This window comes from Carassius carassius, chromosome 12 (genome assembly GCF_963082965.1).
Source record: "Carassius carassius chromosome 12, fCarCar2.1, whole genome shotgun sequence".
NCBI lineage: Eukaryota > Metazoa > Chordata > Actinopteri > Cypriniformes > Cyprinidae > Carassius > Carassius carassius.
In genome coordinates this window covers 33,739,720-33,761,808 of record NC_081766.1, presented here as the reverse complement: position 1 = coordinate 33,761,808, position 22,089 = coordinate 33,739,720, and the positions used below count along the sequence as shown (strand labels likewise).

At 35.8% G+C, this 22,089-nt stretch overlaps 1 protein-coding gene across 1 annotated transcript in view; it reads left to right on the top strand.

Annotated features, from left to right (window-relative positions):
• LOC132155296 (voltage-dependent R-type calcium channel subunit alpha-1E-like) overlaps nt 1-22,089 on the top strand; it is a 116,544-nt gene that overhangs the window by 83,627 nt on the left and 10,828 nt on the right. The window contains exons 21-36 of the mRNA XM_059564174.1: nt 155-299; nt 410-539; nt 678-737; nt 1,311-1,417; nt 6,068-6,164; nt 7,673-7,833; nt 8,622-8,759; nt 10,761-10,962; nt 11,181-11,345; nt 11,536-11,646; nt 14,309-14,389; nt 15,328-15,447; nt 17,363-17,428; nt 17,768-17,859; nt 19,367-19,541; nt 20,421-20,548. Coding sequence (XP_059420157.1) covers nt 155-299; nt 410-539; nt 678-737; nt 1,311-1,417; nt 6,068-6,164; nt 7,673-7,833; nt 8,622-8,759; nt 10,761-10,962; nt 11,181-11,345; nt 11,536-11,646; nt 14,309-14,389; nt 15,328-15,447; nt 17,363-17,428; nt 17,768-17,859; nt 19,367-19,541; nt 20,421-20,548 — 1,978 coding nt within the window. The remainder of the gene's footprint in view (nt 1-154; nt 300-409; nt 540-677; nt 738-1,310; nt 1,418-6,067; nt 6,165-7,672; nt 7,834-8,621; nt 8,760-10,760; nt 10,963-11,180; nt 11,346-11,535; nt 11,647-14,308; nt 14,390-15,327; nt 15,448-17,362; nt 17,429-17,767; nt 17,860-19,366; nt 19,542-20,420; nt 20,549-22,089) is intronic.

The window sequence follows — 22,089 nt, the reverse complement described above, 5'->3', positions numbered from 1 at the left end:
TTTCAGCTAGTCATTTCTCAATCTGACTAATTTCGCCAGCAAGATTGATTGATTATAGTAGTATACAAGTCATTATTCATATTTAGTATGTAAACCCTGCTGCAAATAAAAGGCTGAAATATTTTATTTGTTCTCTTGATTTGACTCGTTACAGTCAGCTTCAAGGACGTGGAGGCCTCTCACTCAGACAAAGTTGATGATGGTAATGCTGATGATGATGTTGAGAATGGAGGTGAACAGTCGACTGCCCCCAAACCTGACACTCCAGACAGCATGTTCATTTTCAAAAGCTCAAATCCGTAAGTTGTCATTTTTACATGATCCCATGTTTAGATGTTGTACAGTATATTATGCATGACAAAACAGGACAAACATAATGTCTAAAATCATGTTCTTTTTGTAACTGAAGCATCAGAAGGATCTGCCACTATGCAGTGACCTTGCGCTACTTTGAGATGACCATTCTCCTGGTGATTGTGGCTAGCAGCATTGCATTGGCTGCTGAGGATCCTGTGTGCACCAATTCAGAGAGGAATAAGGTAAACCATTATATTTCAATATATTGCTTGCTTAATGAAATGACTAATATTAATATAATGACCAATGTAATGACTGCAAGTATTTTGAAAACAACATCCAGTAAATAAGTGACAGGCTTGTTTACTGTGTGATTGCAGGTTCTTCGTTACTTTGATTATGTTTTCACTGGCGTTTTCACATTTGAAATGATTATAAAGGTAACTGCTTTCCTACTTCAAACATGATTTAAGTAGTTGGTATATTAAAGGAGGTATAAGGAACTCTCTTTTTTTGTCTAGTATGGAGCCAGATAATTCTCAAAATAAATGTATTTACAGAATTAGATTTGTAATAATGCATAAAAGAAAAGTGTGTGTGTGTGTGTGTGTGTGTGTGTGTGTGTGTGTGTGTGTGTGTGTGTGTGTGTGTGTGTGTGTGTGTGTGTGTGTGTGTGTGTGTGTGTGTGTGTATTTTGAGACTTTCCTGGCAGGTTTTTGCCTCATATGTGTTTCTGATGTACTCTTTAGCCAATCAAATTTGAGCCTCTCAAATAATTTGTAAATGTGAAATATATGATTCTTGTTTTGTAAATGCATTTATTTTGAGAGTATGCTGACTCCATAGTCTAGGGCTGTCACAAAGATATTTGATGTTTGTAATTATATTTGTATATATAGGTACAGTATGTAATGTAGGTAGACATTAATAAAATTGTACATATAGATATAAAAGGCAGAAAATTCTATATACTCCATATTCTGAATAAAAGTATATTATGGCATTTTATACAGATGATCGACCAGGGCCTCATTCTTCATGATGGATCATATTTCCGTGACTTGTGGAACATTCTAGACTTTATTGTGGTGGTTGGTGCTCTGATTGCCTTTGCATTGACGTAAGTATTTAAAATTAGAGCCATCTTCCTTGTGTGACATAAAGTCAGATTTTAACTTATAGAATTTGTCTGGACCCATTCTACTTTATAAGATGTCTAACAACAACTCCAGACTCAAGACCTCATTGTAAAAAAACATGCCTCTGTCAATATTTCTGCAAAACTCCAAAAACCTAAATCTATCCATACAATTTACTGCAATTTCCCAGTGAAGTGAAATGTAAACACAGTAAAATACTAACAAATTTTGTTCCTGTTCATTCAAATTATGATTACGGGGCAAATTAATAAAGACTTATTTTCATGCAGTTCCTTGCACAATACTATGCTACGACCTTAAAGGGTTAGTTCACCCAAATATTAAAATTATGTCATTAATGACTCAACCTCATGTCGTTCCAAACCCATAAGACCTCCGTTCATCTTCGGAACACAGTTTAAGATATTTTAGATTTAATCCAAAAGCTTTCTGTCCCTCCATTGAAAATGTATGTACGGTCTACTGTCCATGTCCAGAAAGGTAAAAAAAACATATTCAAAGTAGTCCATGTGACATCAGAGGGTCAGATAGAATTTTTTGAAGCATCGAAAATACATTTTAGTCCAAAAATAGCAAAAACTATGACTTTATTCAGCATTGTCTTCCCTTCTGGGTCTGTTGTGAGCGAGTTCACTGCAGTGTAGTGATATCCGGTTCGTGAACGAATCACTCAATGTAACCAGATCTTCTTGAACCAGTTTACCAAATCGAACTGAATCGTTTGAAACGGTTCGCGTCTCCAATACGCATTAATCCACAAATGACTTAATCCACAAATGTTAACTTTTTTTAACGCAACCGGTTCTTGACTCCAGAACGAGTCAATCTTTCATTCGTTATCTGGCTCGGCTCGGTGTTCATCTTCAGTTCTCTCTTCACAGCAGTTCAGTCAGTGTCCTGTTTGAGTAAATGAATTACTCCGGGATATTGGTTTGTTTGAACTCAGAGGGAGTGTCAGTCATGTTAAAAAAAGTTAACAGCTTAAGTCATTTGTGGATTAATGCATATTGGAGACGCGAACCGCTTCAAACGATTCAGTTTGATTTGGTGAACTGGTTCAAGAAGATCTGGTTACATTGAATGATTCGTTCGCAAACCGGATATCACAAACTGCTTTGTTTTGAACTCTCTCTCACAACAGACACGGAAGAGAAGACAATGCTGAATAAAGTCATAGTTTTTGCTATTTTTGGACCAAAATGTATTTTCGATGCTTCAAAAAATTCTATCTGACCCTCTGATGTCACATGGACTACTTTGATGATGTTTTTCTTACCTTTCTGGACATGAACAGTATACCGTACATACATTTTCAATGGAGGGACTGAGAGCTCTCGGACTACATCTAAAATATCTTAAACTCTGTTCCGAAGATGAACAGAGGTCTCATGGGTTTGGAACGACATGAGTGTGAGTCATTAATTACATAATATTCATTTTTGGGTGAACTAACCCTTTAAAACACTTTCACCATAGTGTAGCAATTGTAAACTAATACATTTGACATTTACATCACAGATGTTTGGCTTTTCTGATGTAGTAAACTTGCTCTGTTGCTCACCTGGTACAGCATTGCACTTGCGATGTGGAGTGCTCGGGGGAAGATATAAGAGCTCAAAGACTAGTAGAAAGATAAAATGGCAAATGTGTTTTTACCTCAAGTTTGCTTTTCTCAACACTAGCGTTGGGGTTTAGGATTTAGTGTGGGTGTGTTACTCTTTAGTTTCACTCACCTGACATTTTAATTTGCGATACCTTAATCTGTTTCGTAAAAAAAGCTGCATTTGTTTTAACACCACTCACTTGTGAAACATGAAAGAAGCAACATAATACATACATATTAGCAGAAATGTCACAACAGGCATCTTTTTTTGTAAGTGAACCTGGGTTAATAACTGTATAATCTAATCTTATTGTGACCCCATTGGTCAAATGTGTCTACAATGTATATTTGTATATGTGTGTACATTTTTTACAGATATAATATAATACATTTAATTTATATAGTACAGAAGCACATCATCCTCAGTTCAGTAACTCAAACAGCAATGCAAAGTTTTTGATTCCCAGGAAATGCATTAACTACAAATAATGTATACTTTTTAATTTAAAGTGGAAAGGCTTTGGATAAAGGGCTTTGGTACATGCATAAATGCAAATACAATCTGGGGATTGATTATGATCCATTGTAGAGTTCGTACAAAACCAAATCCAGAGCACAACGTGTGCAAAATACAAGACTGCTTGATGCCAACTAACTGGTACAGAAACATAGCAAATAACTAGTTCAAGATAAAAGCATGGGTCCGGATTAAAGCAAGTTAAGGAGTCTGTAATGTAGTATGATAAATCTTAAATCTTCATCTGTGAGTGTGAGAACATATAATACTGTATATAAGTATTGTAATGCTGTTCCTATGGTAATATGAGGACCTCTGGTAACGTGGATGAAGCAGACCCACTACAAAAATCCTAAATTTCATAATCAAATTTCATGATCAGTGGCTAATTTAATAGATATAGGTTAGTAGGTAAACTTTTATAATTAGATAGTAATTGTGAGTTGTAAATGATTAATTAGTAGTTTTATTCTCAGTGGAAAACCACACCATTATTTTGGATGAAAGTTAACCAAAGGAAAGAAGTAGTTGCTATGCTTGGGAACTTGTAAATTCGAAGAAAGCATCATGAATAATTAGATGAAGTACATGCACACTTTAGTGCAAAAACTGATCCCAAACCAACCTAAACTTTGTCCACCCACCCAAAACAATGCAAAGCAGTGTTCAGGCTAAACAGGTACAACAGGTCATAATTTAATACCCACTGCTATGCAAAAAGAATATAATACATGCTTGAAAAGTTAGGCAAACTCTTTTTGTACACCACTTCATCAGTTGAACTCGGGCAGCAGAAGAAGAAGCCGATGGCGACCGAACTAGTGGAGGTGGTGTGTTGTGAGATTTGGCTATATGTTATATCGACACACAAAGTGCAGTCTATGAATTTCATGTTCTTTCTTAATAGCAGGCCAAATCCTGGTCTATTTTTAAAGCATATTGCGGGCTGATTCAGAACAGGCTATGGGCCTGTGGGCTGGACTTTGTCCACTACTCATTTAAGTTATATAAGTTATACTCTTGAATGCTTATTGCTTGCTAATATATTCTAAAACTGAGATGGAAGTCACACATATATAGTTTAGTTTGGAAGAATATATAAATATGATCTTAAACATACATTAAAATAGCTTCAGTTATTAAAAAATGATGGTGTCCTAAATGTAATAGTCTATTTAGGAAACCCTTGAGAGAAGCCCTAAAATCATGCAGTTCAAGTCTTCGTAATGTGATCTGAAGGCTGTTGCGCATTAGGCATACAGTGTGTACAGAAAAATGTATTACCAGATAATAAGATATTGCTTACAATTGTAAAAAAAAAAATTATGATTAGTTATTATTATTATTATATTTTTTTATGCTGACCGTTCCACTAAAAAAGAATTTGTTTTATTTCAGGAAGTATTTCTATATAAGGATATTCCAGATGTTCATAAATATGCTCTGGCGCATTATTTAATGGCTTTACACACACTTGAGATGTTCATGTGTTCTTTCTCTTTTAATGCTTCTCTGTTGTTGTTTGGATTGTATCTCTGTGGCTGCCAGGAATTTAATGGGGTAACAGCAGATGCTTCTCATTTGTCACATTGTCTGTCCATTTAAATAAGAATTGCCACCAATCATTTATTTATGTGTGTTAATAACATTGTGATGTCTGAACCGTGTTTGCATTTACTAATTTAAAATTTTCGCTCATTTTCTAACTATTTCAGCCATGCATAGACATTTTTTAGGTTATATACTAGGGCCATCAACTGAACTTGTTAATTTAGTGTGATTCATTATTTTAATATGCAATTAATCATGCCTTTTTGCTCATAAGTACCATGATAAATTGTCCTACCATCAGTGCAGTTCAAGCTTGAAAAGCCACCTTCATGTTTTTATTTATTTATTTTTTTTTTTCATGTTAATTGGTTTGAATATTCAAACAATATAAATATTTTTCTTTATTACTTGGTCATTGAATGTCAGGTTTTAAAAAATATAATAAAATATACTTTAATACATGTAAAGGACATTATTAGTATTTTTTGTGAGCCTAAAAATTAGGCCTTGGTTTCTTACAGCACTATAAAGTGTTTAAGATTTAGGAAATGCTATGCTGTAGTACATTTTTAGGTTTTTATTATATTATATGTTGCTGATATGTCGGTCAGCTTATACTGACTCACAGCAGCAAAGATGCAGAATCATGCAAAACTTTCAGTTACCAATTAAAGTAAGAAACTCACAGCAAGCAGAAACTACTTTTTTTGTAAGAGAAAGGATTCATAAAAATAGAGTTTGCAAGTTAAAGTGAAAAGTATTAAGATAGTCATGTGATTGAAGAATTAAACCTTTGTTTTTAATTAGGGGGGCTTATATGTGATTAATTGCAATTATTTTGATTAACTCAACATGCATATTTAAGTTATTGACTCTCCCAAAAAATAAAAAATAAAAATAAAAAATTTCTAAAAATATAATATGTTTTGTTATTCACAGAAACAACAAAGGACGAGACATTAAGACCATTAAGTCCTTACGGGTTCTCCGAGTTCTCCGTCCCCTCAAGACCATAAAAAGACTTCCAAAGCTCAAGGTATCTGCTCTTTGACACTTTATATACTTTACATTCATGACCAAAAACAGAACCAGAAAGCACAGTGCAACTCTCTGCTCACTTATACTTTTTACCACTTCTTTGTGACTATGCCTGCTTTGAATATTGAGAAAAAAAAAAGATAAACCGAGGATCTTAAGCACTTTTTCAGTCCACACATGGGCAAATAAATTCTTCCAAAAGAGTAAAACTCAATGCAATTGCTCTGTATCCAAAAAGAGGATTACAGCAAATGAATTGCAAGTACTAACTCTTTTGGAAAAATAGTTTGGAATATTTAATCATTGCATAGTCATTGAGTAACAGGTTTTTACAAAATTAGTAAATATATACTAGTGCATGTAGAGGACATTATTAGTAATTTTTGTGAGTCTAAAAAAAAAAAATAATAAAAAATAAGCCTTGGGTTCCTCCTGCAAAAAAAAAAAAAGCTATTCTGTAATTTTTTTTATTTTATTTTTTAAGACTACTTTTGCTGTGGTGATAAACTAATATATAATATACTGTGTTTGTGTGTGTAATGTTATGTATTTCATACACAGAAACTCTAGTCAAGAAATATCTTATCCAAGAATCTTAAATATCCAAGAATATTCCTTTGAAACAGTCTCACGAAAAAAAACACACACAATTTAACAAATTATTTAATTAATTAGGAGACTCTGCTGTCCAAATATGAGTAATCCCTCTGTGAATAATTAAAAGCAGGCTAAATATAACTTGCGGTACTTGACATTTTTCATTTTAAATCAATATGCAGTCATATACAGAGCAAGAATTATGAGAATTATCATCAGACCATTTAACTAAACCATAATTGAATTAGAGATGGGAGATCAAGAGATATCTTTGGGGAAAGAAATGACAAAGAAATCTGAAGTTACCAGCCTTGTGCACTTCTCTAGAGAAAACATAACTACTTTACAAGGCAGTGATTTTGTATGAATTTCATTTGTATGGAAAGTGCAATTTTTTAATAAAAATATAAGCATTAATGTCCACCCTACTTTAACCCATATACCTAACTGTTAGTGAAGCATAAGCAGATTGAATGAAAATAGAAAGAATAAAACCCTAATCTAAAGCACTTTTTCTGTAATTTTTCAGTTTCCAGTCATTGTAGAGCAAAGTCACATGGGTTTGACTTGATATTATTACTATAGCAACCAACATGCCAGAAAATGATTGTACTGCCTGAAAAACAAAAACAAAAAAAAAACACAAATATTTGATTTGATCTCTTGCAAATAAAAGTGCAGGCAGTGTAATGTTGTGTGCATCATGTTCATTATGATGCAATTTATACTAATTGAATGACTACAAATAAATTCAAGGCTGTAGGTAAAATTGTGATGCTGATTGTTTTAGATACTGTACCGTACTGTGCTGGAATGCAAACAACAAAAAGTTGCATATGAAACTTTGCTGGTAGAAGACCTGTTTGAGAAGGGATATGTGATATGATGACTGTTTCCGTTGTCCTGCAGGCTGTGTTTGATTGCGTGGTTACATCCCTGAAGAATGTCTTCAACATCCTCATCGTCTACCAGCTCTTCATGTTCATCTTTGCTGTGATTGCAGTGCAGCTCTTCAAGGGAAAGTTCTTCTACTGTACCGACGGATCAATGGGAACACAAAAGGAATGCCAGTAAGCAACCAGATGCTTTGTATATACTGTATTTCTGAGTGTGGGAAGTACATTTGTAATGAAAAATTGTACTTTATGGAGCAGTGTTGCTCTCGTTACTTTAGTTTAATGCATTGCATGTTCAGAAATGTTTAATTCATTCAATGCGTGTTGAATTTTTTTCTGGGGCATGATCGATGCCCCAATTATGCGCAATGTCTAATAATCAAAATGTAGCTGAATAGATCGTTATAGAAAGCAAAGGTCATGCAATGATTTTGGGGCAATAGATATATGCCAGAATTAATGCTTGTTTCCTCTTTGTTTGAATCAATTAAATCTGATCGGTCTCGATAATAGCATGCTATTGTAAGATATATGATCTGAAGTAACTACTTGCGTAGGTTTTTTTTTTCTTGATTGGATTTCATTACTCTTACCAAAGTAACTATTAAGATTATGTAACATTTTCACTCATTTTCTCACTGTTTCAGTTAAACTTCCTAATTTATTGGGAAATAAGAAATGTTCCTACCATCAGTGCAGTTCAAGCTTGAAGAGCCACCTTCATGTTTTGTTCATGTGAAATGCTTTGAATATTCAAACATAATAAATATTATTATAATTATACATTTTACTCTTACTTAAGTAACTATTAAGCTTTCTACTTTTACTTTTAGTTGAGTAAATATATAACTTTTTACTTGAAAAGTATTTGGAGACTCTGTCCACCTCTGTGCACTGTGTAGACTTCTGTTCATGAATGTTTTATGTGTTTGTCATCGTTTGAATTGTTTTGTGTTGTGTAGAGGCTACTACATCGACTATGACAGGGACAGGAAGGAGGTGAAGAAGAGGGAGTGGAGGAGACACGAGTTCCACTATGATAATGTCCTCTGTGCTCTTCTGACGCTCTTCACTGTGTCCACAGGAGAGGGCTGGCCACAGTATGTCCATTCATTTATATACTGCACCAGGCTGTTGTATATTTGATTACATACGGAATCCCTGGTGAAAAACTCCATTACCCATGATGCTGTAACGAAAATTCCACCAATCAGAGAGTCAAGGCCAGCAAATCGCACCAAATAAGATATTTGGCTCCACCCACTCCCATGAAGCACTGCAAATGAGTCAGTTTCACTATGCTCTCAAAAACCTTAAATATTTGAAAAAAAGAAAAAATAATTATATATATATATATATATATGCATATTTTGAAATAAACTTAAAATAGATTGTTTCTATATATATATATATATATATATATATATATATATATATATATAAGTGGATTTTTATGTTTCTCCATTGCTTTTAAATAGATTGTCATTTACAGTGCTTCATGAGATTGTAGTTCATTCCATGATTAAACACAGTCTGATATCTTTGTCTTTTTATCAGATTTTCTAAATATTTTTACTTCAAATCAAAGTTTGAAATGTTGTGATGCTTCTTGTTGTTGATTGGTTTGATTCATGGCTTATAACTCTTTAACAAAATCCCTATAGGAAAAGTGAATTGGAAAAATACTTCCAGAACAAGCTCCATTAAAAAAAATGGAACGACACTAATGCACTCTATAAAAAAAGGCCTGGATGTTGCTTACTGTATATTGGTGCACTTGGCAACATGTGATGTATCTTCAGTCAGCTCCCAATATTGCTCTGAGATCTGAGAAGGATAGAGACTTTCAGAGTCTCGTCAGTGCTGGGTTTTTGATGGCAGGCTATTCTGCTGCCTTCTCAAGTATTTGAATCACATCTGCCAAGGAAATGTGTGTCAGTGTAGATTTAGCTGTCTACATTTTGGTGTCAGACAGGTTGCCTTAACATCCTCTGGAAAATAAAAGTTGTAGGGATGAATACTTAAAGTTTTTTTGTTTGCTAATGGACTCAAGTTCATATAGATAATGCCTTTCTCTGTGCATAAGTGCCTGTTTAAAGACATAATGGTGAACAGAATAAAACAACCATAGTTAAATTAGACAGTTTTCATTCATTTTAAATAAATCAATATGTTAACAAGTTTTTAGTGCTCATTAAACTATCCAACATCAGTGGACTGAATGCCAGCAGAATGAATCACTGGGCTTTGATTCCAGAGAAATCAAACTTCTGTGGAAATGCAAATCGTATCCAGAATGCCAGAAATGTTGGCAAATGTCAAACATGAAAGAGCTGGGCTTCTCGGCGAGCACAATAGATGTCACATTGTGAAAGCTTTTGGCAGTGTAAATGACCAATCACTCGAAAGTAACCGGAAACCTTGAAACATACAAGAACTGTGCAAAAGTCTTGCATGACGTTTTTGTTTTAAGACAGTTATTCATGTTTTCTTTTAGTGTGCCATTGTTTCTTCTTCTTTTGCAAATATTGTTTTAATCCAGTGAAATTTTTGTATGAACAAGGAGTCCCACAACAGATTGTGTGGCCCACGCAGAGATCTGATCTCACCATCTTCAGTCAGTCTGGGGTTCATCCATGGAAGAACTGTGGCACCTTCTCCAAGATTCTTGGAACAAATTACCTCAAAAACTGTGTGGCATAGTAATTAACAATATAAATTTATTCATTAAAAAATGTAATGTACATTTGTAAAACTGTACTCTTAATTATATTACCTTGGCATTCGTTTACAGAAAGAGTGTGACCGTGGCTGACGGGAAATTTGACATCTTTCTCTTTTCTCACATAATCAGTCTCTCAGTATTATCATAGAAATACATAGAAATGTTTCTGGTGACCACTATAGAAATTTACTCAAACTATAACGACTTCCACTTCTGAGAACCCCAAAAACACCCACGGGATTGTTTAATGAGATTTGAGCCATGTTTTGAGAAAACAAACAACTTATTCAGTCTATGCAGCTGTAAATAATTGGTAAAAAAAATTACATAAATTGTTTGTTGAATTTATTGGATGTATTCATTATGTTTTCTACAGAGTTCTCCAACACTCAGTGGATGTGACTGAAGAAAACCATGGCCCAAGCAGAGGAAACCGAATGGAGATGTCCATTTTCTATGTCATATACTTTGTGGTTTTCCCTTTCTTTTTTGTCAACATCTTTGTTGCTCTCATCATCATCACATTCCAGGAGCAGGGAGACAAAATGATGGAGGAGTGCAACTTGGAGAAAAATGAGGTGAATATACATGTACGACTCCAGTATCCAGCATAGTGGATAACACAAAGCTTTTTCATATTTCCCCACATAGCCAGGTTTTATAAACATCATTTAGTGATATTAACACCATTATTATGAGTTAGACTCTGATCTAAGCATGAATAAATAATACCGGTTTCTAATCAGCAGTACTAACCTGCATGTTCCTTCGCTGCTTTCTTATCTGACTCTTCCAGCGGGCATGCATTGACTTTGTTATCAGTGCAAAACCCCTGACGAGATACATGCCACAGAACAGACAGACCCTCCAGTACCGATTGTGGCACTTTGTGGTGTCACCATCTTTCGAGTACACGGTTCTAGTCATGATTGCACTCAACACAGTAGTGCTCATGATGAAGGTATAATTTTCAACATAAAATATTCCAGCTTTGAACGCATTCTGTAAAATTGAAAATTTAGAAAATTTGAAAAATTGAAGCTTATATTTGGTCTTGGTTTTCATGGTCTCCATCTTTAGCTGAAATAGCTTCAATTAGATCTTTTGAGGTGCATACAGCATGTGTGATTGATTATCGTAACACTTTTCAGTACCACTCGGCTCCAGCTGCCTACGACATCGTCCTAAAGCACCTCAACACTGCGTTCACTGTGCTCTTCTCTCTGGAATGCATCTTAAAGATTTTCGCCTTTGGTTTCATGGTGAGTTTGATGAGAAAAATGAAATGTTGCTGTTAATTTACTCATCCTCAGGCCATCCAAGATACAGGTTACTTTTTTTCTTCACTAGGATGGTAAAGAATATTTTAGATGAAACTGTGATCCTTGGGGATTCATAAAATGCAAGTCAAAGGCTATTGTCATTTGTAAAGTAATATATATATATATATATATATACAGGTCCTTCTAAAAAAAATTAGCATATTGTGATAAAGTTCATTATTTTCCATAATGTAATGATAAAAATTAAACTTTCATATATTTTAGATTCATTGCACACCAACTGAAATATTTCAGGTCTTTTATTGTTTTAATACTGATGATTTTGGCATACAGCTCATGAAAAATATTAGCATATCATGAAAAGGTTCTCTAAACAAGCTATTAACCTAATCATCTGAATCAACTAATTAACTCTAAACACCTGCAAAAGATTCCTGAGGCTTTTAAAAACTCCCAGCCTGGTTCATTACTCAAAACCGCAATCATGGGTAAGACTGCCGACCTGACTGCTGTCCATAAGGCCATCATTGACACCCTCAAGCGAGAGGGTAAGACACAGAAAGAAATTTCTGAACGAAGAGGCTGTTCCCAGAGTGCTGTATCAAGGCACCTCAGTGGGAAGTCTGTGGGAAGGAAAAGGTGTGGTAAAAAACGCTGCACAGCGAGAAGAGGAAGATTGTGGAGAAGGATCGATTCCAGACCTTGGGGGACCTGTGGAAGCAGTGGACTGAGTCTGGAGTAGAAACATCCAGAGCCACAGTGCACAGGGGTGTGCAGGAAATGGGCTACAGAGAAGCAGCACTGGACTGTTGCTCAGTGGTCCAAAGTACTTTTTTCGGATGAAAGCAAATTTTGCATGTCATTTGGAAATCAAGGTGCCAGAGTCTGGAGGAAGACTGGGGAGAAGGAAATGCCAAAATGTCTGAAGTCCAGTGTCAAGTACCCACAGTCAGTGATGGTCTGGGGTGCCATGTCAGCTGCTGGTGTTGGTCCACTGTGTTTTATCAAGGGCAGGGTCAATGCAGCTAGTTATCAGGAGATTTTGGAGCACTTCATGCTTCCATCTGCTGAAAAGCTTTATGGAGATGAATATTTCGTTTTTCAGCACGACCTGGCACCTGATCACAGTGCCAAAACCACTGGTAAATGTTTTACTGACCATGGTATTACTGTGCTCAATTGGCCTGCCAACTCTCCTGACCTGAACCCCATAGAGAATCTGTGGGATATTGTGAAGAGAAAGTTGAGAGACGCAAGACCCAACACTCTGGATGAGCCTAAGGCCGCTATCTAAGCATCCTGGGCCTCCATAACACCTCAGCAGTGCCACAGGCTGATTGCCTCCATGCCACGCCGCATTGAAGCAGTCATTTCTGCAAAAGGATTCCCGACCAAGTATTGAGTGCATAACTGAACATAATTATTTGAAGGTTGACTTTTTTTGTATTAAAAACACTTTTCTTTTATTGGTCGGATGAAATATGCTATAGGAATTTTGGGTTTTCATGAGCTGTATGATTCAGTTAACTGGTTCAAATAAATGATTCAACAGTTAATTTATGTAATCACGTAGTGATGTCACATGTACAAAATTATATTAGTGAAACCCCAAATAATGTTGTGGATGTTTTACATGTCTAAAGATAATAATGAATAAACTAGTCTTAATTCACCTTTAAACATTGAGAAACCATAAAAATGTCCATCTACACATTCATTCAAGTGCTCTGTTGACGCATACGAACATCAATCAGTCTTTGGTCCAAGATGAACTCAGTCCAGTGACTGTTGGTGGAACTGGAGCACTGAATCGGTTAATTCATCACGGGATCAGATACAGCGCTATTTCGTCTCATTTCTAGTTGGATTGATTGTCAGGCATCTGAAAGTGAGTTCTGATTGAGTAACTTGTAGATCTGTGCTGCTCGAACCACAAACTGATTCAGAAGATTCAGTCCTAATCTGATGAACTGGTTCATATAGTTCATTAAAAAGTGACGTGACATACATGTATGGTGACCCATACTCAGATTCCGTGCTCTGAATTTAACCCATCCAAAGTGCACACACACACCGTGAGGAGCAGTTGGGCACCTCAATGGCACCTCAGTCTTGGTATGGCCGAGACTCAAACCCACAACCTTAGAGTTAGGGTTAAACTCTCTAACCACTAGGCTACAACTTCCCCTAAAAACTGTTTCGAAAGAATGATTCGTTCGTCAACTGGACATCACTCCGGACGGTTGGCCTCAAATATTATAAGTGATAATAATGTTGTATATAATGTTCAGTTTCTTGCACAGACTGATTGTGTCACTTCATAAGACCTCACTATATCACCAGGAGACACACGTATTAACTTTGTCTTGCCTGTATGTGCTTTTTTGACTCTCAAAGTGACAGTAGCCATTGACTTGCATTTTATGAATAACCAAAGATCACAATTTCAGCTAAAAATATTTTTTCTGATCTGCTAAAGAAAGAAAAACTCCATCTCGTATGGCCTAAGGGTGAGTAAATTATATTTTTTCTGTGGACAATCCCTTTATTAAGTATCATTCAAAGAAGAAAACATTTTTAATGTACCTGAATAGATTTACTTGTTTGTCATTTTCATTGTCACACTGGTCTCATCTCCCAGAACTACTTCCGTGATACATGGAACATCTTTGATTTCATCACTGTGCTGGGCAGCATTACTGAAATTGTGGTAGATTTACAGGTAGGCATATTTCATCTGCAGTGGTCTTGAAAGATAACACAGTGTTTCGCGATGATATCTCCCAAGAGTAACATGTAAAGCGTGAAGAGTAACGGCCCTAGTACTGAGCCTTGAGGCACTCCATACTGTTAGGATACTACCTTTTCTAGTATCTTAGACAGAAAAGTGAGATTCGAGATCGGTCTGTAATTAACTAGTTTTTTGGGGTCAAGATGTGTTTTTTTGATGAGAGGCTTAATAACAGCAAGTTTGAAGGTTTTGGAGACATATCCTTATTACAATGAGGAATTAATATTAGTCAGAAGAAGATATTCTGATGCGATACTGTAGCTGACAGCTGCATGGTTACGATTTTATCTTTAACATTATCAATTTTAGAAGTAAAGTAGTTCATAAAGTCATTACTGCTGTGATGTTGGGAAATGTCAACACTTGTTGATGCTTTATTTTTTGTTAATTTAGCCACTGTATTGAATAAATACCTGAGGTTATGTTGGTTTCCTTCTAAAAGAGATGAAAAGTAATCAGATCTAGCAGTTTTTAATGCTTTTCTGTAGGATATGTTACTTTCCCGCTAAACAGTACGAAATACCTCTAGGTTTATTTTCCTCCAGCTGCGCTCCATTTTTCGGGCTGCTCTCTTTAGGGTGCGAGTGTGCTCATTATACCACAGTGTCATATTTAATCTGCAGTGGTCTTGAGTTTGGATCAGAAGTGTATGGGGTTGAATCAGTGTTGGGGTTTCTAGACCACTTATATCATTTGTTTTCTTTTGCCTTCTTTCTTTTATACTATTTTTACTAGTAATGTTTTTTTACTTTTGTAAAAAAAAAAAAATCCAGTAAAATTATTTCTAAAAATCCTTAAAACAAATGTTTAAATACTCTATCAAGGAGTCTTTATTACAAGTAAACAGTTTCTTCACTCTCTCTATTTAGTCTGTGAACACCATCAATATGAGTTTCCTGAAGCTTTTCCGGGCAGCTAGACTTATTAAACTACTGAGACAAGGCTACACAATACGGATTCTGCTGTGGACATTTGTTCAGTCTTTCAAGGTAAAATTATATTTGTTCTAAATGCACCACTGTTCCTCAGGGTTTGTATTGTCATGAAAAAATAAATTGACTTTTAAAATTGTGATTTCCATGTCTAGAAAAGTAAAAAAGCAATGTTAAAATCACGGTAGGGATACAAACAGTCTTTGTGTTTTTTGTCTGGGAGCGAAGCATGCCAAATCAGCTCTCTGACTGTGGCTGTACACACTGTGAGTGCCTCTCGCGGTGGCCAAGTTGAATGTCGAATGGTCCACCAAGAAGGTGGCAGAACCCTCAAATAGAAAGATAGATGAGCATTTTTTGGAGGTCTTAGCCACCACCTCCATGCCGGGGCTTGCAGTTTTTCCCCGATCTCCACACTGAGGTGTCGAGATCATTGTCAAAACCATATTTGGCCCACCTCTTTAGTCCCTCTCTTATTGATTACAGCCATGTCACGGGACTTAATGAGTGTGGTTATAGAGCTATGCCCCGGATTGAACAGACACTTGTGGGTTATCTGTCTCCTGGTGTGGCATCGTATCTTAAAGGCCGACACTTCCCACCAAGCCATTTCGCACTTCATCAGCGCTGGTGGGCAAAGGGTACAAGGCAGCAGGTCAGGTTGGGGCCTGTCATTCTCGCCCATATAAAAGAGTTGGGGTTAAGACTAAACGCAAAGAAAAGTGTACTTCCTCCATTACAGGGGACCACTTATCTGGGTGTGGTGTGGGATTCGATCAAGATGCAGGCCTAACTGTCTCCTGCTCAGATCGAGACGATCCTCACTGCAGTCCCAAGAGTCAAAGAAGGGCCGGGCCGGGCCGGTTTCGCTGTCAAGCATTTTCAAAAATTGCTGGGTCTGATAGCAGCTGTGTCCAACATGATACCTTTTGGCCTGCTGTACATGAGACCCCTACAGTGGTGGCTCAAGACCAAGGGGTTTTCCTCAAGAGGAAATCCGCTTTGCATGATTAAGGTCATGCAGTGATGCTTTCGTGCCTTAGACATGTGGAGGAAACCTTGGTTCTTGTCACGGGGGAGATGTTGGGAGTTCCTTGTCGTCGCATAACATTAACGACAGATGCATCCCTCACCGTTTGGGGTGTGGTCATGAGTGGCCACCCTGACCGCGGTCTGTAGAGTGATTGTAATCGGAGAGTGTGTGCTGAGGCTCTGAGCGGACAACCGCGTGCCTCCCATTTTTTGTGACTGTGCGGACAAGTATGCATGGTCAGTAGGCTTCAAAAGCATCATTGCACATGCACAGGCTGTGTGAAAAAGCCCATTGCTACTCAAACCTGTACAATCCATCAATAAAACAATATAAAACAGCCAGATGTGCAATAATTCTGAGCAATTGTTTGTTCACATGTTTGTTGCAGAGCGGACAATCAGCATACGCTTTCGGTAGTATACAAGTAGTCTGCGTCCGTGCTGTCCATGTACGCATCCGGATTGCCAATGCAGAAAGTATAACACAGGCTTCTGGCAGCGTGGGCACCTCATTCCCAAAGCATTGATGCAGCTCAAGTTCCTAAAGAGGAACGTCTCATGGTAGCATATGTAACCCTAGTTCCCAGAGGGAACAAGAAGCTGTTTCTCATGCCATATTTTGGGCATCCTTACGAGCACTTCCCTCATTTTCCAGAAGCTGCCGCTGTCTCCACCTCACTTGCTTTTATAATTTCCTGGTCACAGTCCTTGACGTTGTACCAATCCATTGGTCTGATTACACACACGATTCAGAGCATAGTCACGCTGAAAGGCGTTCAATGCAGCGTCTCGTTCCCTCTGGGAACAAGGGTTACATAAGTAACCTTGAGACATTTTGCTCAGTTCTAAAATGTAGAATTAAAATAAATAAAAAATTAAAATAAAAAAAGGAAATTAAAGGCAAATAATAAATTAAAAAATCACTCTTTTCTTGTTTCAGGCTCTTCCATATGTTTGCCTCTTAATTGCCATGCTTTTCTTCATTTATGCCATTATTGGCATGCAAGTAAGTTTTTTTCCATAACATTACATATGGCAGTTATCAAAATGCTGTAACTTGTATTCTTCCCCAAACATCAGAATGTGCTTGTATTTTGGCAACTCTGTCTTTATAAATTATAAAATTTGTTGTGTTGTGTTTTAAAGATTAGAGATGGTCTTAACCAACTTTTTCAGTGTTTCCTCTTTCCCAAAATTATGAGGGCATACATTTAGATGAAATGTGCAGGATTTTAGATGAATCAAAAACCTGTTACTCTGGCATTTTTGACTAGTGATAAGAAATACTTTCTATAGTGTAGACAATATATTTGATTCTAAAAATCTGTCATCTCTTATTCTTTAGGTATTTGGAAATATTAAACTGAATGATGAAAGCCACATTAATCAACACAACAATTTCAAGACTTTCTTTGGTGCCTTGATGCTGCTCTTTAGGTAAGATCACCAAATACTTAGAGAAAATAGATTTACTGTTATTTGCTTTCATTATTAGTAAAATTAGACCAGTATTCTTTCTTCTGTTGATAGTTAATGAAATGTATAGTTTAGTGAAACGTATAGCTTGGCAAATATTGTGAAGCCCGAATATAAGATAAAAGTTGTAAGGTTAAAAATTATTTTTAGTTCAGCCCAAAATTCAAATTATGTCATCATTTACTAATTCTTATGTTTCTACAATACTTTGTTCTTTCTTTATTTTCTATTTATATATATATACATATACAGTGACACCAGCAGGTAAAGTTACAACAGGAGTTTGCGTCTCTCTTACCTCCCCTTAGCCCATTAAGTTTTAACAGACCAGCTAAAGCGTGCGGTGGGTTTGCTGGGGGTAATTGTGTTGATGTGTAATGAGGTGTTGATGGCGCAGTGGATAAGACACATGTCTTTGGTGTGAGAGACCTGGGTTCGAATCCACTGTGAGACACCAATGTGTCCCTGAGCAAGACCCCTAGTTGTTCCAGAGGTGTGCGACCTCTGACATATATAGCAATTGTAAGTCGCTTTGGATAAAAGTGTCAGCTAAATGAATAATGTAATGTCATAAGGTAATTGAGAATGAATGGGGGAAGTCACACGATATGACTGGTTATGATCGGCTTTGATTGGTTTATGTGATCAATCCCTCCTTGTGTTCAGGTGCATTCGCAAATCAGTCTAATTGCATAACAATAAAATACCATTAATGGGAAGACTAATAAAAAAAAAAAGAGTAAACACACTCTAACACTTAGATATAGCCACTTTGTCAAAATAAGACTTGAAATGACCTGAAAACGTGATCTGTGGGAGTTTTTAGTGAGTAATCAGCTTGGTGAAATTTAAAGTAAATCTCTGTGTCTGTAACCTACAATTACTGAGCTTTGAAGACTGATGATACGAAAAATTCAAAAATAGTTAAAAGTTAACTATTAAAAAGAATAGCTGAACATAAGTTTCAGATAAAATATATTGTTTAATTTGTAATGTAAACTGCTTTAAAATCACTAACATGATCAGATCCATACTTAACTAATAAATAGAATATTGATTACATTGCAAATGTACAATTTTAACCAAGAAAATGTGACTAGGACATGAATTTACACTTACATTTACACTTACCACTTTAATAATTATAATAATAAAATATATAAATAATTTTTATTTATATAGCTCCTTTCCAACATCATTATTGTGATTATTATGTGGTATTTTTACAATATATTTTGTCCATTTTTGGATTTTGCCTATGACAGCCATGGTCTCCATGAAGTATTTGTGTATAGAATAAAAAGCGCAAGATTAAAACATTCTTCTTGTATGTTCCATTGAAAAATAACTACGGCTTTAGAACAATATAAGGGTCAGAAAATAAAGACTTTTTGGTTGAACTGTTCCTGTAATTGAGAGGTGTTTGGTGTCTCAGTCCTGGGTAGATATATTATTTTATGTCTTGCAGAAGTGCCACAGGAGAGTCGTGGCAGGAGATCATGCTCTCGTGTCTCGGGGGAAAGGAGTGTGAACGGGACCCTTCAATACCACCACCTTTCACCTCTCCAGATCATGAAGGGGGCTGTGGCACTGACTTTGCCTTTTTTTATTTTGTCTCATTTATCTTTTTCTGCTCATTTTTGGTAAGAATCTATCAACATTCTTTTCACTCACAGTTCAGTGTGAATACTCAGTGCAAATAAATTATAGGGATAAAACAAAAACAAACAGTTATATTTTGAGATGTCTGCTGTCAGCTGAAATAAGAAAGCATTTCATCATAAAATCCAACAATATTCTTTGTGAACAACGCCAAGTTTAAAGCAAAAACTAGATTAATCCAAAAGCTAAACAGGTATAAGTTTTCTGCAGATCTGAAAAAGGCCTTTAAATGACTTAATTTCCCATTTCACAAATTAAGATCTTTAAAAGGTCTTAAATCAGAGGAGAAAGTTTTAAAATTCATAAAGTCACGGCATTAAATGTTATATAACATTTAAATGCACACCCCCACAGAGTGATCAAAAGGTACTGTAGAAGTTATTTCCATATTCTAGTGGTTAAGAGAATTAGGCTTTTTTTTGTGAAATTAATTAAGTAATGGTAAGAAGTTAATGCTAATACAGTTGTATTCCTTAAATTGTCATTACTTTGTTTTAAAAAGGTCTTTAGAAACTCTTAAATGTACCTGCAGAAGCCATGTAATAGTTTCTTTGTTTATGCATGTGGATATTGTGTTTGCGGAAAATTTTCTCATGTGCATCTCTCCATTACATATCAGTCCTTTCTAAATATATGTTTACACAAATGAAAATAATGCACATTTAGCCAGATTAACGGGGCGACACAGCTTACCCACTGAAACATCTTGACCCACACTCCCTTATACTTATGTACATTTATTTTTTTTAAATTAAATCATAGCCAAATAAAAAAACAATAATTATTTTAAATATTGTTACATTAATGAAATGTGTGCACTTGTTCTAAATCAAGCATTTTGACACTTTATTTTTCCTAAGATGCTGAATCTGTTTGTGGCTGTGATAATGGACAACTTTGAGTATTTGACACGAGACTCATCCATTCTTGGACCTCACCATCTGGACGAGTTTGTGCGCATCTGGGGGGAATATGACCGAGCAGCATGGTAAGTGCAACAGATTGCATACTGTACCTATTATAATGCAAATTATAATATAGTAATGATTGTTACTGTTCTTACTGTCATATACATGTATACACTTCACTAAATGCTCCTCATTAACATCAACAATCATGTTTCCTTTTAATTTCATTTGTTTTATTTTTTTTTATACAGATGCAACTTAATTCAGTGGTTTAACTCAAGTTTATATGTTAGTACACTTAACAGTATTTACTGATATGGAAAGATTCTGGGCAGAACATTTGGGTACATTGCTGACTGCGTCAGACACGGATGGATGTTTTCAGTTTTGTGGTGGTGAAATTGCTGAATTTTTTTTGACGGGGTCTTGGATTCCTTTGCGCTGCCAAAACAAAAACTGTCCAGGATTGGATTCAGGACTTGATATGTGCTGTTCAATTAGACTGGCTTCAAATGACAATTAGTGCACATCAGAATGGCGATATTTAGAAAGTCTAAAATTCTTCTAGGCCATTGGAAGACGATCTTTGGTTATAGCGGTTATCTTTGCATTGTCTAAGGCTGGGATTGAGATTAAAATTAGTGTAGGGTTTAGAAGTCAGTGGATGAGTGTGAGCAAATAGGTGTCCCTTGTAAGTAAAGCTGAAGGCCACATCCTTCTGTTTACAGGCTTTCAAGGGAAGGATGATGTCATGTCAGATGAAAAGGAAGACAGGGCCTCCATTATTCAAAGAAAGGTGGGTTTGTACATGCCTACCCTAACATCCTACTGTTACCAACTATAGCCACTGATCTCTATATGACTGTATTGCTGATGGAAATCTAAATTACCAGCTAGAACAAATAACAAATGCGAAACTCTTCACTCTCAGTTCATTTAAGCACTTCAAGCGTTCTCAGACTGATATAATGTGTAAATGTGAACAACCCAAATGATAATCAGGCCGTCCTAAACCAAAAAACGATACTATGCTAGGCTATTTTGAAAGGTAAATGCATTAATCTGTAGTTAGAATCAACACTTTGACATTTCATTATGTATGTTGAGTAGCCTTGTCTGTCAGCTGATCTGATATTTACTACGCTAATGAAAAATTCCTAGTATAATTAAATAGCCAATTACATGTAAAATTACATTTACAAGGAATTCAGTTAATTTCCTTGTAACTGTAGTATGTGTGAACATCAGTGTGGTAGAGTAGTGGCTTTAACTAGCTATTTATAGTCCTGTTACCATTATTGTTATATAATTGTTATATATATATATAATTTTAATTAAATGTACATGCTTTTTAATCTAAATGTAATATTCAACAAATACAAATATATTACTAAATGTAAAAATTATTTAGCTGCCTTTCTCTGGTTGACTTTAAAAAAAAAATCTAATTGAGTTAATTAGTTAATCAAGTCCTGAAGCTACAGGGAAAGTGCTCTGATGGAGGTTTATTGTCAAGAGTGGTTTGGGTTCTGTGGAGATTTTTGGTTAATTTTAGGTTGTAATGCAGGGATAGGGTAGAAAAATTATTTGGTATACTTAAATATTTTGGATTCTATGTACA